Source organism: Leuresthes tenuis, unplaced genomic scaffold (assembly GCF_036924035.1).
Source record: "Leuresthes tenuis unplaced genomic scaffold, fLeuTen1.0.hap1 SCAF_5, whole genome shotgun sequence".
Classification (NCBI taxonomy): domain Eukaryota; kingdom Metazoa; phylum Chordata; class Actinopteri; order Atheriniformes; family Atherinopsidae; genus Leuresthes; species Leuresthes tenuis.
The window spans coordinates 17,849,005-17,865,908 of NW_027325359.1; the positions used below are offsets into that span (position 1 = coordinate 17,849,005).

The 16,904-nt window shown below is 42.1% G+C and overlaps 1 protein-coding gene across 1 annotated transcript in view; it reads left to right on the forward strand.

The window, feature by feature from the left end:
* pik3c2a (phosphatidylinositol-4-phosphate 3-kinase, catalytic subunit type 2 alpha) overlaps positions 1 to 16,904 on the forward strand; it is a 39,455-nt gene that overhangs the window by 1,207 nt on the left and 21,344 nt on the right. Inside the window, exons 2-4 of the mRNA XM_072386358.1 lie at positions 2,253 to 3,502; positions 14,171 to 14,268; positions 15,201 to 15,361. Coding sequence (XP_072242459.1) covers positions 2,336 to 3,502; positions 14,171 to 14,268; positions 15,201 to 15,361 — 1,426 coding nt within the window. The 5' untranslated portion in view covers positions 2,253 to 2,335. The remainder of the gene's footprint in view (positions 1 to 2,252; positions 3,503 to 14,170; positions 14,269 to 15,200; positions 15,362 to 16,904) is intronic.

The window sequence follows — 16,904 nt, forward strand, 5'->3', positions numbered from 1 at the left end:
TTAAAGTTGTTCTGCACTTTGATCCGCTGGACGTTGTATTGCTAACATCTGCACTTTTGGACAGTTATGGGGAACAAAACTTTTTCAGTCTCATTAGGCCTGGACACAAAATAGAATGCCAAGCTTTTCTGCCCCGTACACACCAAACGCTACTTGAGATTCAAATATTTCTGAATTTCATAGTGTTTGAATAAGTAGATATTTTTACATTCAATGCAGTGACAGTCATGTGTATCACTGTGTATAAATCATGTAGTTAATGAGAAGCTTTTTAAGAATGTACACTATGAAACGGTAACAGTAGTGAATTAAACAATGAGACAAACTAAACTGTATATCAGGGTTTTTGTCTGGAAATTCCCCGGATTCCTTGAGTTGCATTCTTTTTTTTTTTTTTGTGGCTTTCATGTCCCTAATTTACTCTCGAGGCATGCAATGATGGTAGCTGTTTTCTTATTTGCGAGGATGTTGAAAGTGCTTACGTCATGCTCAAATGTTGCATTGGGGTCTTAAGGACAAGGGGACACCACTCTTTGCTACAGAGAGATGAAATACTTTTCAGTATCTATCCAGGCTTTTGTTGGCTTTCCTCCATAAGTGCTTTTTTTTCATAAGGCTAACTTAATCTGCTTTTTTTATTATTATTTTAAATTTTTTATATGTATCTAACATTTGGGTACTTACAAAGGATCCTTTGTCCAATTTCAGACTTTCTTGAATTTGAACTATAATGGATTTATCTTCTCGATCTGCAATGACTAGCAGTGCAAAACATTTAATACATCTTAAGAGTGATGTTTAAAAGGTTGAATCGTATTAATGGTTTGTCCCTCTTGCCTGATTTTTACATACAGAATCAGGAGCTAGAAACTGCTTTGTGTTCAGTGTGTTAAGACGTGCCAGTTCAGGGGCTTTGAGCTTTTACTTTATATCCTTTATAAACAGGGACTTGAAATGTTAAGCTCCAGTCTGTCAGAGCATGCATTCTTACTGTGCACACATGCAGTAATATGCAGGACTTTTGTCAGATGACATGGCATTTCTGTGGAGAATTAAGCCATCAGTGACAGCATGGGCCAAAGGACTATGACCTTTTTTTCATGCATTGATTTCCCCAAACTGTGTTCTTGGCGAAGTCGGCACCAAGCTCTCCTAGTCAAACGCTTAATGAATGCAGCCACATTGTCACTGCCTGCTGGTGTTCGCGCAGCTGATAAGACAACCTTGGGCCATGGCGCTAACATAATGCTAACAGAGCGAGAGAAAGCCAGAGGAAGAGAGCGACCTGTTGGGCTGTTTAGCAATGCCAAATTCCTCAGCTGCACAATAGTGTTAGGCTAGCCTGAGCCCCAGCACAGCCAGCCTTCTCCACCACCACAATGGGAGGGAAAGCTCAGGAGAGGCCAGTGACGCCTGGGGAGAGAAGGAACTCACTCAACCCTGGGGGCTGTGATCGTCCCATGAATGGTTGCTTTGAGAAGGCGCTGTGTCATTTTAGAATAACAAAACAGGTCTTTGCTGCAATGTTTTTTTGTTGTTTTTTTTTGGTTATCAAGAATAGAATATTCCTCTTCTTGGCAAACTGTTGGTTTTTTTTTTTTTTTTTTTTTTTCAGATAAGAAACCTTCAGAAAATGAATTACTGATTAATGGAGAAAAGAACAGGCATGTTGATCAATAGTAAAAATGCGTTCATATCCTGTAAAGTAGCTTGTCTGTTTACAAATTAACTGCATATCAATAATATGGCGAGTCATGTATGACTCCTTGTTATTAATCTCCCTGTGTAATTATTTGATTTAGTCTTTTTGTCATGCAGTCAGTCAGTCTGGCTGCTTGAGTAAACGATGTTGTGCAGCCTGTGATGTCAGAGTGAAGTACCTCAGTACAGAAGAGCCTGCTGTGGCTGAGCCCATTTCAGTTTAGCACAGATGCACTGGCGTTGTAGTTCCTGCCAGTTATCTGACCCACACGATGCTCCCAACTTCAAAGCAAGCAAGAGTAATTGACTGTGCATATGTGGCAAATGGCAGTTGATTAATAAGCAATCGCAGTGTGCTTTGAGCAACAAAGGCTAGATTATTTTCATTTGAAGTCCTGCTGCTGTGGCTCAGCAGGTAGACTGAGTTGTTCTTTAATTGTGTGGTTGGCACTTGGATCTCCTATTTCCTCTTCCTTGTTTTGACTCTGTTTGACTGTCTTTTGATGTCATTTATCCAAAATGACCCCTTTTTATCCTTTCTTCTTTTTTAGGTGTCTAAAGCTAATGCTCCACAACCCTTTGGGCTACACCGACTTAATAGCTGTCATACTCATGGGTCCTTCCACTTGACATAATGGCCCAGATATCAAGTGGTAATGGGTTCAAGCTGGATGTCCCCCAGCCAAAGGGGGTTGTGGGTAAAGAGGAAGCTCTTCGCATGGAAGAAGAGGCTTTAGCTAAATTGCAAAGGGATAAGAGGCACACTCTATCAACTTCAACATCCATTTCTCCCTCTGGGGCATCCTCATCCTCCTCAAAACCAAAACCACCTAAATCGACCACTACTGCTCCTCAACCTTCACCCTTCATGAATAAACCTGACAAGGACCTCATTGTCTTCCCGGAGACCAAGAAACAGGCAGAGCAGGACAAGTTCAGGGATATTGATGTGGACAAGCTGACCAATGAGGAGCTTGAAAAGCTCCTACTTGATGAAAACTTTGGGGCTAACAGCAAAGTGTCCCTCCCCTCATCGCTGCTGAGGTTTAACCTCAGTGCCTCTTACCCCGGAGGCCATTCCTGTAGCTCCTCTCCTTTCCAGAGCAGCCAGTGGGGATCTGTTCTGTCTACCCCATCGAGTTCCAATGTATCCACTCCTACCCATCAGCCCAGCCCAATGTTCCCCTCGGCACCATATCCCAAACCGGGCACATTTCAAAACGGTTTCACTCCAGCCATGTCACCCTTCATGGCCTTGTCGGCGCAGCAGCCATCCTTCATGGCTTTCACTCCCATCCAGCCTGCTGCCGCCATGGTCTTCCAACAACCATCCGTAGATCCGGAGATGGCCAAACTGTTTGACAAGATTGCCAGCACCTCAGAATACTTGAAGAATGGCAGATCAGCCAGCACTGACCTAGATTCTTCTCAAGCCGGCTCAGCCTCTCTGGCACCCAACCCACCTCCCCAACAGCCAGCAGTGATGGAATCTTCTCACATCAGCCGCTTCGACTGGCTGGACTTGGATCCTCTTACAAAGCGTAAAGCTGAAAACGAGGAAGCCCCCCAGGCATCGGAAGGTGCTGCACAGACTGTACCAGGAGCTCCTGCGGGGGATCCATGGGATGCAGTTCTTGAGACAGAAGGGAATAGTAGTAGCAGCAGCAGTCCTGCTCTGGAGGAGAATGTTTCACTGTCAGTTCGATCCCAGCCCAGGAGAGCTTCGACGGGGGCACCTGTCACCAGGAGTCACTCGCTCAACATCCCAGGGACTTCCTCCCAGCACAAACCAAGCAATCAGGTAAGAACGCACTAAGTAGGAAAACTGTTATAGCAGCTTTTATTATGCACACAGGTCTCCTACACGAACATGCTCGCATTATTTCTGACAAATAAAGAGCGAAATGCACATTTTCGATACCATATTGTTTTCTGTTTTAAAGTGGGCCGAGGGCAGCTGAGAAAAGCATGACTTCACCTAATTTCTGCACCACTCAGGATCAAAATTTTAAGCAATATTTAGGTCGGGACCTGTTGAAAGTTGTGAGCTTGTTCACTGTGCTCTAAATCAGATCAGTTAGACACAGCAGTTCTATTGCAGTGGGCTCACTTCCAGCCTGGTTATTCTTTGCTGGTCATTCGTCATTCCAAACCAGGCATTTCTTTGAGGCCAAGGACTTTAACATGCTATCTCCCACACTGCTTAGAGCCTGCGCTCAGTTATCCATCTCGGAATAGTGAAGAAATAATACCACAGCTCTCAAAAGATTAGTGTGAGTCAAGTTTAGTCGGAACAGATGATGGCGGACGCTCTGGTTCAGCCACAATACTCATGGATGTATTGCATTTTTCTCAGTAAATCCCTGTCACAAAAAAAACATCCTCTTCTGCTCCCTTGGATTAAGTGTTTCACTGTGGTTTGCCACCCGCTGTTTCACCACACAATTTTCCCTCCACGTCTTCTGATGAATTAATTCTGCCGCGCAAGATGAGTGATCTAAATTCCTGAAATTAATATTTCAAAACATTCATCTGGGACTGTGCTGTGGGCAAGTGGCATGTGATATTGTTGCCTTTTTTGTTTTGTTTTTTCCCCACTAAAACTGAGCAACCATCTGTCATTTGGCTGGTAGTTCTGAGCTGCTGCGATGAGACAAACAAAGCATTTCAGTCCCTCTAAGACCTAGCTAATGACCAAGTAGTAATTTATCATATGTCGTTCCCTTTACTCAGTATCTGGCAGTCAGATTAACCAAAAGTTATGACACTCTACCACATATTGTCAAAAACTCCCCTGTCTTTGAACCCTGCACTTGAGTTTAAGATCTCAAGACGCAGTTCCGTTGGACATTGTTTTTTTTTGTTTTTTTTGGTATTTCTGTGTACACCTACTTCCTGCTCATTGTGTTTAGATTTGTCATGACCAAACACTCGGTCTCTGTGGCATGTTTTGCACGCCAGGGTGATAATTAGCCTTACAATACTTACAATACTGTGCAACCTCTCAGTTTCCAGAGTTCCTTATGTCTGTGGCAAACCAAAACAATGCAACTGAATTTTAAGATGGCGTTGGGAATTATTGTGGTGCTTTAAAGTTTAAAAGAGGTCCTAAAGGAGGACAGACGAGTGCATTTTCAGAGGACTGTCACAGCAGGTCTCTCATGTCCCTGTTTGGGACAGCAGACGTATATAGTCGGTCCAGTCTGTACACCCAACTGCGTCCGCCGGGGTTGAGGAATGTCTTTTCTTTCCATAAAAGGGTCTTGTTCACTCTTGCCTGTATGTTATGTCTAGATTCAAACATGTCTTTGATGTTGAGACTGCTGTGTTGTGTAATTTGAGCCGTCATAGTTCTTTGTTGTTCAGAAATGTCCCTCGTCGCACTCTCACTTTTTGTCTGAAGTCTTTGGGTATGCGAGGTCCTGATAGTATGCGTCTTTGGTTCCTCCCCTTGTTCCATCTGCCTGCGTCCATGTTGTTATAAACAAGAACAAGTCTGCACAGGTCCTCTGTGCCCTACAGCTGTAACCGAATAGCCTAACAAGCCACTGTTATGAGTTACTATGCCAACCACAATCTAAAGTAGGCTTAAATGTGGGAAATGTAATTTTTTGTTGAGGTTTTGACATCCATGGCTTGCTGCACTTTGAGCACTGATGACTCGATCCTCTGGTACAGGCAGACTGTCTGTACTTCCTGTATCTGCTTCATGATAACATTTTCCTCGACTCTACGCCTACAAAGTTTTATTGATTCGAAACAACAAGTTCAACAACATTGGAATGAAACTAGACCTCAAACCATAATATGCAGGTGCTGCTACAGCACTGAGCTGAAAACTGAGAACTGGAGAAAATGCTCTTGTGGCCTGACATTAACCTCCTTTGATTCCTCCATTAAAATCAAGTCCAGTGGTTTTGTTAGCTTGTTCGTTTGTTTTATTGTAAAGTAGATGCATTGCCCCCTTCCTTTACCTTTCAATGAGTATTTTGCCCAACACCCTGATCACCTACTTTTAGAGCACATCCATAAATGTGCAACAGAATTGGCACTCTGGTAACCATTTGACTTCTCATCACTTACTCTGTGTAATAATGTCCAATCACTGAATCTGTTTTCTGGCAGCAAACACGGTGTTGAAATGCAGTACAGATGTTGACATCAGATACCTCTTCACCTGGACTTTAAAAGCTTAATGAAGCTTTCCGCAGCAGATATTTACTAATTGGAGCTGCTCTGTGGTAGCAAGTTAATTAGTGTAAAGTGATATATTTGAAGCAACTATTTAATAAAACAAAACATGTATTTATTAATTTTCTACTAGAGATGTCTCCATTAGAACATAAACAGAAAGAATAGTTCTCAGGTTTCATTTGAGCCTGATATCCTTTTGTGCCCTGCTTGTACCAATAAAGGTAATGAATTACCAGGAAGTCTCTTGGGCATGATTGTGTTTTTGCCCGGTTGTTGTTGCACTTCATCAGTTACATGTCCCCTGAGGGTTTCCCTTATTCACTGCTTTTTAAAATAGTTTTTTGGCTGTGACTGTTTGGATGGCTATGAATTAGCCTGCGGTTACCAAACCCAGATATGGCTCGTAAGAATGTATTGTAAGACGTGGTAGTGTGGGCAGAGGATTATAAAATGATCTTCAGTCTTTGTTCTCCCCTCTCTTTCAGTGTCTACGCTGTATTTCTCATCTTTCTTTCTCAGTCTTTAGATTATTCCTGTGTGTAACTCGTGACACTTTCTACCTTTTCCCCTTGACTCCATCAGTCACTCGGACTGAACCTAGCCACAGTGTTTAGCCTAGCTATATAGCCTTAGCTATATTTAAAATCATAATAAAGCTAATTTATTGGTTTCAAACTGCGTGCCGAATCAAATCTTTACTGTTGAAGACATGAATGTGTCCTAGTTTTTAGTGCTGTAACCCTTATAAGTGAATGCTGTTAATACTTTTAAGAGTATGGGGAGCGGTGTTGGAGCACACACTGAGGTTTGATGCAGATTAGTTGAGCGTGTGTGTACCTGTTTACTCTTGCAGTGTTCCTTCCAAAGGACCTGTGGGCTGATTTTGATCTGAAGTGGCCTTTGTCATCTGAACATGTGCTGCCATTTAAGTTTGTGCATATGAAAGGGAAACTTACACCTGCACTATGTCAGCGTGTATTTAACTTTTTGTTGGAACCTAATACACAGTCAGATCTTTTCTTCCCCCATCAGACTTGAAGATATTTTATGTCACACCTCCACGCCCTCCCACGCCAGAGTCTGCGTCATTGTCTTTTAATCGCAGTCTAATTCTACCTTAAGCAGAGATGTGAGATGCTACACCGTACCTGCCACACTCTTAAGTTTTCTTCCACTGGGCAAAGGCAGGGTTTAGAAGACGCTGCTGTTCGCAGATGTGGGGTGAATTCCTGTCAAATGTGTGACTCACTGGGCAAACGGCTCGTGTCTCCTAAACTCTGACCATGTTTACGGACTGAAAGAAAACAGGAGAAGTGTTGTGGGAGATTGGGTGACGCAGCACATGGAAACCAGATGCACACAATTTGTAACGCACACAATAAAACAAACCTCAAGGGGACTTGGTCAGTCCTTTTGGATAAAGTTCAGAAATGTATCGCACTCTCTGTTTCATGATCAGTTTATCCGTTGCACCACATATTTTCGAAGCCGGAGATTTTAGTTTATCACACAAAGTGACACTTTGACACTTGGCCACTTACTTCCTTATTGAAAGAGGAAGTGGATGTTCTTTCAGAGCAGTTGCTTCCCCTCATATAAACTTCAGAGCTCCTCAGAGGCGCTTTGTCCAATCAGTGTTTAAAAAAAAAAAAAAAAAAAAAAAAAAAAAGCAAACAATCATGCTACTGTAAGCAGGCTAAACTTTTTGCTGACAGGAACTGCTGCATATCTGCAAACCATTAAAGCCAATGTCCTGTCAATAATGGCTGCAGCAGCTTCTCTCAGCATTTTCTACATGGAAGTAAAGGGTAAAAAGAGACCTTAAGTGGGGTGCTTTCTGCTTGTAGTCAGTCGAGAGCCACAGGTCGTTTTCAGACAGAGTAGAAAATCGAATATGCATTGATATTTAGCCTCAGCAGCGGAAGCAGAATGTTTTGGGTAGTCCATCCTTTTGACCCTCATAAACCTGATTTCTCTGGAAAGCCAAATATGGCACCAAAGTTCACTTGGATCCACGAATGATCTGCTTGGGTTTTAGGGCAAAGGTCACTGTTCTTCCCTAAATACATTCACTGGCCATTTTGTCCAATATTCAGTTGCTAATTCTGAGAAACTTTCAAACAAATTTCCGATAGGATAAACTTGCATCTTAAACCAAACAACTCAAAGATCAACTTCACTGTGATGTCACTGTGTTCCAAAAAGCTTTTATTTAACTTTGGATCAGACGGTGAGACGTAAACTAAAACTTGAATGGTTGACAAACTTCTCACCATGAGGATGTGGATCTTTCCCCCCCCCCCCCCCCCCCCCCCCCCCCCCATTTATTTAGTGTGAGCTGATTAGAAGTTGCTCAGTTGCATCTTAGGTTTTAAAGTCAAAATTTTAACAGTAATCAGTTAAAAGCCAGATTGATGTAGACAGTAGCTCAGTACCAATACTAGGCCTTCTACCTTTACCTTTGTGTTCAACCAGGCTCCTCTGTTAAACTCTGAAGTTATTTTTTCTCTTTATTCAGCAGCAGTTACCAAAAACCTTAATAATTTTAGTTTAAGTTATACTTGACAGGAATGTACTGCAAAATGTGACTTGTGTAGGCAGAGGGCTGTAAAATGGAACGAAGTAGCTTAAATGTGACAAAACACATATGTAAACGCACATAAACATTGCTCCACAGAGCTACTTGTTGTTAGTTTCCAGAGAAAGTTCTTCAGTTGAAACAAAAGTTTTCAAACAGCCAACATTTCTGTCAAATAACGAGATGAAGCGCAGTCGGTCTCATTCGAATGAGAATGATGGCGATGGCAGCTCGTTGATTTACTGTTTGCGACAGCAGTGGATCTGTCTAACACAACATGGTGAAGGAGAGACAGAGAGAAGCCAACTGCAAAAAGTGCCATCAATTTGTCATTGTCAGCTCCTTTGGTCACTCTTCTATTATGTTTGCATGGTGACGATTAAGTGATTAAACGAGTGCAAACGGAACAAGTTGGTGTAGAAAGCTTGAAAACCATCCAGCTGGTGATCATACCTTGGTTGCTGGCTCTCTGTATATTGTTGCTGTCGCTCTCCATCTAACACAGTGTAAGTGAACATAGAATTGTACAATTCTATGGTCCCATATATTGGCTTATTGCCCCAATTTAGCCATTTGAGTCATAATTGGACCCATATAGATATATATATCTATATATATGAAAGATCAGACCATACCTAACCCAACATGCCCTTAGCCGCTCGCATCAAATTCAAGACACTGATGTTAGCCTACAAAGTGCTTAATGGAACGGCTCCCATCTACTTGAATGCTCTTGCAAAGGCTTTTGTCACAACTCGGTCCCTCCCTTCGTCCCAGGATTGTCGCCTAGCAACCTATCTCTACTCTGTCACCTCTGACAGAGTAGGACTCGTGGGTTCCTTCTATGTAGTTTATTGTTAGCTTTTTATATAGCTTGTTATATCTTCATTTGTAAGTCGCTTTGGATAAAAGCGTCTGCTAAATACATAAACATATCTGTGTCAGATACCACATGTGTATCCTCACATATTCCTTTGACTTCAAATCCACATGAGCATAATAGCTACATCAAGTGTCCCGGATTTTTGGGGAATCTTGCACTTTGTTAGAAACAATGTTGGAAAGTTTTGAAAATGGCTGAATTTGTTTTGCTGCAGTGATCTCAACGACCGTGATATTTTTGCATTTAACTATGCTATATGGTGTAAAAAAAAAAAAAATAGTTGGAGACATTCGAATAGACTCTGTTTTTGGTCCCAAACTGCCTTCTTGGATTTAACATTTAGCCTTTCAGATGACCGAGCAAAGCTGGCAAGCAAATATGCAAACACTGGTCCCGGCGCAGGCCATTTCTAAGTGTACCCAACAGAAAAAAAACCTCATTTGCAGAGGCTTTAGTCTGTCGCAACAAACAACAGCTGGAGAACAGATTTTTAAAATGTTTTGTCATCTCTCGGTATATCTAAAGAGTTATGTAATAGTTTTCCTCTGACAGCCAAAAGTTAGTCCAGAAAAATAGCACGGATAGTTTTCCATCTGTGTCATCCTTTAGAAGCAGGACTCGCATGTCAATAATTGATTATGTCTCATTCTGGAGCGAACTGTGGTAAACTCAGCAATGTCGGACACACAGGACGAAAAAAAAGCTTCCTCCCCAGACACGAATCTCGCCAATAGAGACGTTAGTCTGGAGGTTTATGTCGGAGCTCTCTGCAGGTTTGAAAAATGTAGAAAACACTTTTGACGTTCCTGAAGTTCCTGTCTCTTGTCTCTTGTCTGTCGAAAAGTCTGGAAAATGCAGCAAAGCAAACTTTGGGAAGAAATGTATCACAGCTACAAATGCCAGTATTTGAAAAGTGCTGTGCTGCTTTACATTCCCATTCTATTATTATTATTGTTATTATTACTCTCTTTAGAAGGAGAGAGTTTAGAAGATTCATTTCTGTTAATCTGCTCCAATTACAAGAGTCTGTTTCCTGATTTGAACCAATCACAATCAGTGCAATCACTGCATGTGAGGCATGACTGGGCTTATCGAAGAGGGCAAAGCTTGTACCACGATAAACTCTCGACGACCCCAAAGACCAAACCCTATTCAGATCATTTAAGATCAGATCAAGTCAAACTTCAGCCATCATTCTGGCTCAGCAGGAGCAGAAGTATTACTGAGAACAAAGGAGTGACACTGCAACACCTGCACATTTGCACAACCCTGACTTGATCCTCTTCACCTCAAAGCCTTGCAAAGCACCGTCTCTCAGGCTGTGGTTGTCTTTGCGCATATTGGATAACATGCTGTGACTGCTTCCTTTCCATATATGCAGCATATGCATATGAGAAGCTGTGTTGCAGCTTGCACCAGTTTGCTGTGCAGCTCGAGGCCCTTTTGCATCAGACAGAATCGAACTCAGGTATTTGTACCATCCAGCTAAACATTGCTGCAGACTTTGAACACCCTCATTGGCTCCCTGAGAGTAGAAGCCTGAACAGGAACGGCTCAGCGAGAGCAGCAAAGTGCCTTTTGTTGATTTGCAGATGCCCGTCCAGCTGACCATCCGCAAATTGTGTTAAAACATCATTGTCATCTCTCTCATGAGTCAGAGGTGGACAATATAAGGCAGTTTTAATGTGACTAATTCATGCCCATCAGCAGTCACAGAGTTCATCCTGTGCAATCGCATTACTTGGTCGGAACTCGCTGTTGTGTCATCTTCCTTTATATTGCACAGTGTGTTCCTGGTATTACCGCCGGCGTTGTGACACATCGCAGTATGTGCAAAGGACGGATGAAAGATTAGGGAGTGTGTGAATCGGATGGAGCTGTTCCCATGACTTTAGAGACTAGGAGTTCTCAGTCCGTGTCCAACGAAATCGATAGCGTGGAACAAAGACGGGCCTGTCGCGCTGTTCTTCCTGTTGTGTGTGCGTCTGAGTGTGACGATTAGTCAAACAGCCCTCACTGGATTATCTGCCCGTGTTTGTTTTTGCTGAAGCCAGCCTGACTTCAAACATAAACACACTGTCAATGTGCTCTGCTACTCTCGTTGCCTCTTTTTCTTCATTTGCCGAGGCTCTCTCTTGCCCTATTCGTCCCCTGAATAGTTTCTCACCCTCCTTCTTTTGTTTTCTGAGCTCTCTTTCTGTCTCTCTCCTCCTTGATCCCAGACAAGATTCTTGCTCATATCTGTAAAGCATAAATGTTGAAAATGGAATAGATATGTTCTATCAAAAAGAAGTAGCAGTTCATTTTCTCGTTTTCTACAAATACGGATTACTTGTGTTGATATTTGTTGTGAACGCTACTTTAAAACTACAGGGCAATTTACGCTATTCAACCACTAATCATAACATGAAGACAGTCCAACAATGTCTCTAAAATGAGACCGTTCGGGTTCAGGCTGACAGCCAGTGTCATCTGTAGCTTGCTGGGAGATGCAGGTGGTTTGGTTTCAGGCTTTGGGCCTCTTTCCCAGCTCCATGCTGACCTGAGATTGTTGTTCCTTGGTGTTATGTGAGGTCATCCTGGTGCTTTGGGCAGGTTCTTTCTCTGCTTAGGCTTGCACAATTATGCCGTGGCCATGGTGACAACCAGCGAATCTGACTGCATTTTGTGTCCAGCTGAAAAGAAATGCTCTATTCATTGGTTCTTCAGTCACAGCATCATTTGAACTGTTCTGTCAGTGATTGAAATTTTTTTTTCTGCAGAAAGGTATCTGATATAGACCCTGGTCATTCATATTAACTAAAATTTGGCATGAATACCTTTGAACTTGCTAGTATTATTCCAAGATCAATTTGAAACTATATCTGTGTGAATTCTTCACATTTTAAAGAACTGATTGTTTAAGACAGTTACTTCCCTCCCCCCCGCCCTTTAAAACGCAGTGTCGAAGTTAAGTCGACCTGACTCTTAACAAGCTTAAGCAAGTATTGAAGTTTTTCTGTTGTCTGACACAAAAAAAGTCTGTTCTTTCCTCCAAGTGGAAGATTAAGCTGTTATTACGGCATTCTAAGCATTTTTTTTTTTCTTCCATTCCTCATTGTCCTCTCACCTCTGTCCCTGTTTGGGAGTGATGTCAGGCACAGATTTTTAAGCCATGACTGAGCACTTTTGCAGACAGTCCAAGAGGCTGCCGCAGGAAGGGGCGGGGCCCTTTCACTTCTCATTTCCTGTGCCACAGGAAGCACATTCCTCAGTCACTGGCAGTCAGACGGCAGTAAAAAAGCACAGCGTAACTGTGAGTTCCCGGCAGCAGGCCAGCCTCCAGGAATCTCTTAGAGTAATTCCCAAGGGAGCTGTCTCAGGATTTATTTTTATGTGTGTGCGAGTGGGTGAAGGACAGGGAGACAAAGGGAGAGATAGAGGGGGAAAGAGACCGATTTATAGCTGCTTCAACTCGGCTCCTGAAATGTTTTTGCAGTTTAAAAAAGAAAAGAAAAAAGTCTTAATGGAAAAATACAGAAATCTGTCATTTGTGAATCCACTTCAACCTTTATTTGTTTTAGCATCTTCACTGACCAACTTCATTTTGTTTTGATATTGTATAAAGACATTTTAGATTTAATGCCAGCAACTCAAAGAAAGTGGTGAGGGAGACGAAGAAAGATGAAAGTTTGCAGAATAGACAAGTAACAAAGTTCTGGAATATTATTGATTTAGCAGATTGATTAATAACATATGAGTGTGTCGAGATTTGTACATGCAGTATTATGCATGGAGCATCGAATAAAGACCGTCTTTCGAAGGAAGTATGGATAGAAGCTCACTACTTTGTGGCAGACTTTGTCAGACTCGTCTGTTTTAAAAAAAATTTAAATAAATAAATTATTTCTCAATATAAGAATGCCAAGAGCTTTAGTCTTCCAACATCCTGAGTGCATTTTACTGTAGAAAGATTGAGGGAGTCTGGGGAAATCACAAAGGACAATGTTGCTGTCGGATGCCTGAGGCTTTTAAAACCCCCCCCCCCCAAGGTGGCACTGCATGAGACACACAGTGTGTGTGTATTTGACTGGCTCGGCCTGCCATCCAGATCTGTCTCCTATTGAGAATGTACACGCCTCATAAAGAGGAAAATCTAACAACAACAACCACAGACTATTCAGCGGCTTAAATCTTTATATTCGGGTTCCTCTTGCAGGATTCTGACAACTGGTGTTCTCTGTTCCCAAACTTTTAAAGAGTGTTAGTTCATAGAAAAATAATCCAACACATGGTAAGCACACCTCTGTCCCAACTTTTGCTTGAGTGTGTTACTGACAGCAAGTTTAGGTTTAGTTTTTCCAGAAATGTGGTTTGTAGAAGACAGCCAATTGAAGGTGCCAGAGCTGTTGTTTTCAATAAGAATGCAGGAATAAAACATTTAAACCTAATCAAATGTTAAACCAATACTCTGTCACACTATCAGACAGCAGCATAAAAGAGCTGGAGACTTACATGAGTGTTTTTGTGTCCAGGCTTTACACATGCAGACATGTTTATTCAGCTAATAGAATTCATTGCACTGAGGTGTTTTTAATCAAACCCCATGGCACAAATCACTATAAAGCCCTTAAACACTCTTAGGCCGATGTAAGGAGGCTTTGAATGAAGAACTTTGACCAAGTCTGTTCACTGCCAGTCACTTTCTTTGTCCTGTCTATCTTCAACTAGGTTGCTTTTGTTCAAGGCAGGCTAGTAATCAAGCTGGTCACTCAAGTATTGCTCTAGTTCTGTCACTACCTTTGTGTTTGTGTCCGACTCTTTTGCTCCTGTAGGATAAGGGAAAAGGAAAAGGTTTGGTGAAGAATGTCGCCCTGGAGGAACCGGACGCTCAGAACCTGGAGATTGTCGCCTTCTGTAAAGACGTAGAAACGTAAGATCCTATTGACTGCTTGAGGTTTTGCATGATGCATGCTCTGTCAAACATGCGTATCAGGCAGTGCTGAGAGTATCATGAACAATAGCAGAATTTCTTTTCAGAATTGAATTCACTTGCAAATAAGACTCAATGTTACCATGCATCCAACCACATACACCAACACCCATCTTTGGCCAAAATGAATGCGTAATATTACTTAACCAGTTTATCTGTCAGGCTCTAATTTAAATAGAATATTGCATCTAAATAACCTCCATTAGACTTAAAATACTGTGTAGTTTTTGGCTTTGAAATGGGCTTTTTGTCAGACAGGAGAGCTTAACAGACTTATAACAGTGAGTGTAATTTACAATAAATATGACAAATAGATATATCATCATTTGTTTTTTTGTGTGAGTAACTGCACACTTACAAATGTTCATGTATCCATACTTATTGTGTGTTTTACAGTTTTTTTTACCCATCTTTTGGAGCAGTCCACCATTTTTCACTCCAGTTGTTAGTTTGGGCAGAGTGACAATGAAGCTGCGCTCTAGGAATCCACTTAAATTCAGAATAGTCAACTCAACACCCTGAAAAATCACTGTGTGCTCGTCGCTCAACAAACACAAGACCAATTTGAACTCTCTTTAAAGTGCATATGGGATAAAAACGAAGAAAGAAATTATTTTCATAGTGGGTTTTTTTTTATACCCTCTTAGAGGTGCCAGTACTTTTTGCTATTCCTCCGTTTTTGTTTTCTCCCTTCTATCCAAATGTCCTCTTACCCCTTGCTGCATCCAATAGTCTCATCCAAGAGATCTAATTCATATGCCTGGCTGGCCTTTGCTTCCTCCCCTCATTTGTTTTCACTGGCCAAAAAGACCAAAATATGGAAGAAAAAATGTTGACAGTCTTTCTACTGTTTTTTCTTTCTTCTCCTCCAGCTTGCGCTCCAAATTCCCCCATAGCGACATTGCAACGAACCCTGGCTTTGTCCTCAGCCCGGTCATCACCCAGAGAGACGGTGGAGGTGACAATAGCTGCTCTGTCAAGGTTTCCATTGAGATCTCTGAATCTCAGCAGCCTGTGACTTTCACCTGTGACGGTAAGCATCTGACCAGGGACAAAAGAAAATGTACCAGTGTGCGCCTAATCGTTCATGTAATGCATCTAGCTAGCGTGTTTCTGGACAGTACATGCCGAGGTGAAAGACTTTTTGAAGGAGCCATGAAAACTATCATAGCTGTTCTAGTGAAAAATGTTCTGAAATGGACCGAGTTAAGTGAATCCGTAACAGAGATGATGCACTGTCACATGTAAGTCTGCCAAAAACTAAAAAAGAATGCAGCCTTTTGCCTTTTAATAGTAAGGCAGCTCAGATTTCAGATAACAGAGCTCTGGAAGAGGAAATGGCATTCAGCTGCCAAACTCTTCACCCCCTCCCCACCTTGTTGTTGTTTTTTTCTGTCATGGGAAGTGTACTTTGTTCTTTTTCCACACAAATGAAAGTGTGTCCCCTCTCCACTGAGTGGCCATTTTGAGGAAAATCGAGTGGATTTTATCAGAATTTTTTTTTTTTTTTTTGGAGGTGGGGGGGTGGTTCCCTTGATGTTTGGATAGCTGCGCTTGGCTGACCATTCTATATTCACTCACATATCGACAACCGCTGAAACTGACATGTCTGTGGCCAAGCACTCTGGGGGCCCTCAGCCAGTCTCTCGGCTTTTTAGTCAGACATATTATCCCGACTGTGTAACAAGTTCACCGCTGTCTCTCTGGGTCCCTGAGGATCAGCATGAACCCACTCTCTCTTTATATGTGGATCTCTGTCTGTGTTAGTATTTCTGCTGTCAGTGTGTTTGTGTGTAAAATACCTATTCCCTTAAACATAAGCAAGCCCTCGGTGTCAGTCATGCGAAAAAGAAAGAACACTCACTTTCAATTCTAAGGCTTTACACATCAGAAGATGACCAAAAATTAATTTCTCCTTTGAAGGTCTTCATTTGGGCGAAAACGACCTCAGCTGAACAACGGCACACGACACTTTACGCTGTCATTTTGTTTTTAACACAAACTAAGGAGGTTATAGATGAGCAGTGTGTGACAAACCCACTGAAATCAAGAGGGTAATTAGCAGCTGGGCGCTGCTAATCAAACCCACTTGATTAACTGATCATCGGCATGTGTGAGCACTTCTGTAGAAGCAGAAGTTTTGTCAGTTTTCTGCTCAGGAGCATTCCGGTTAACACATTTCCCGAGGAGGAAAGACATCGGCATTGATCTTAGAGAAGCGATTGTTGCTGTCCATCAACCAGGGAAGGGATGGAAGGCCATTTCCTCTCAATTTGGAGTCCATCGTTCTACAATGAGAAGGTTATTCACAGACCATCAGACTCTACAGGCCTCAGTTAGCATGTAAATTAATAAAGTTCATGGCAGTGCGATTAGAAAAAGACTGAACCAGTAGGGATCGTTTGGAAGTGTTGTAAGAGAAAACCTCTTTGCTAAATAACAGCACAGCTTAATTTTCAAAAATAACGTCTGAACAATCCACGAGACATCTGGAACAATGAGACCAAAGTGGAGATGCTTGGTCATTATGCGTATCACCATGTTTGATCCAAGCTACGGTATATCAGCACATAGGC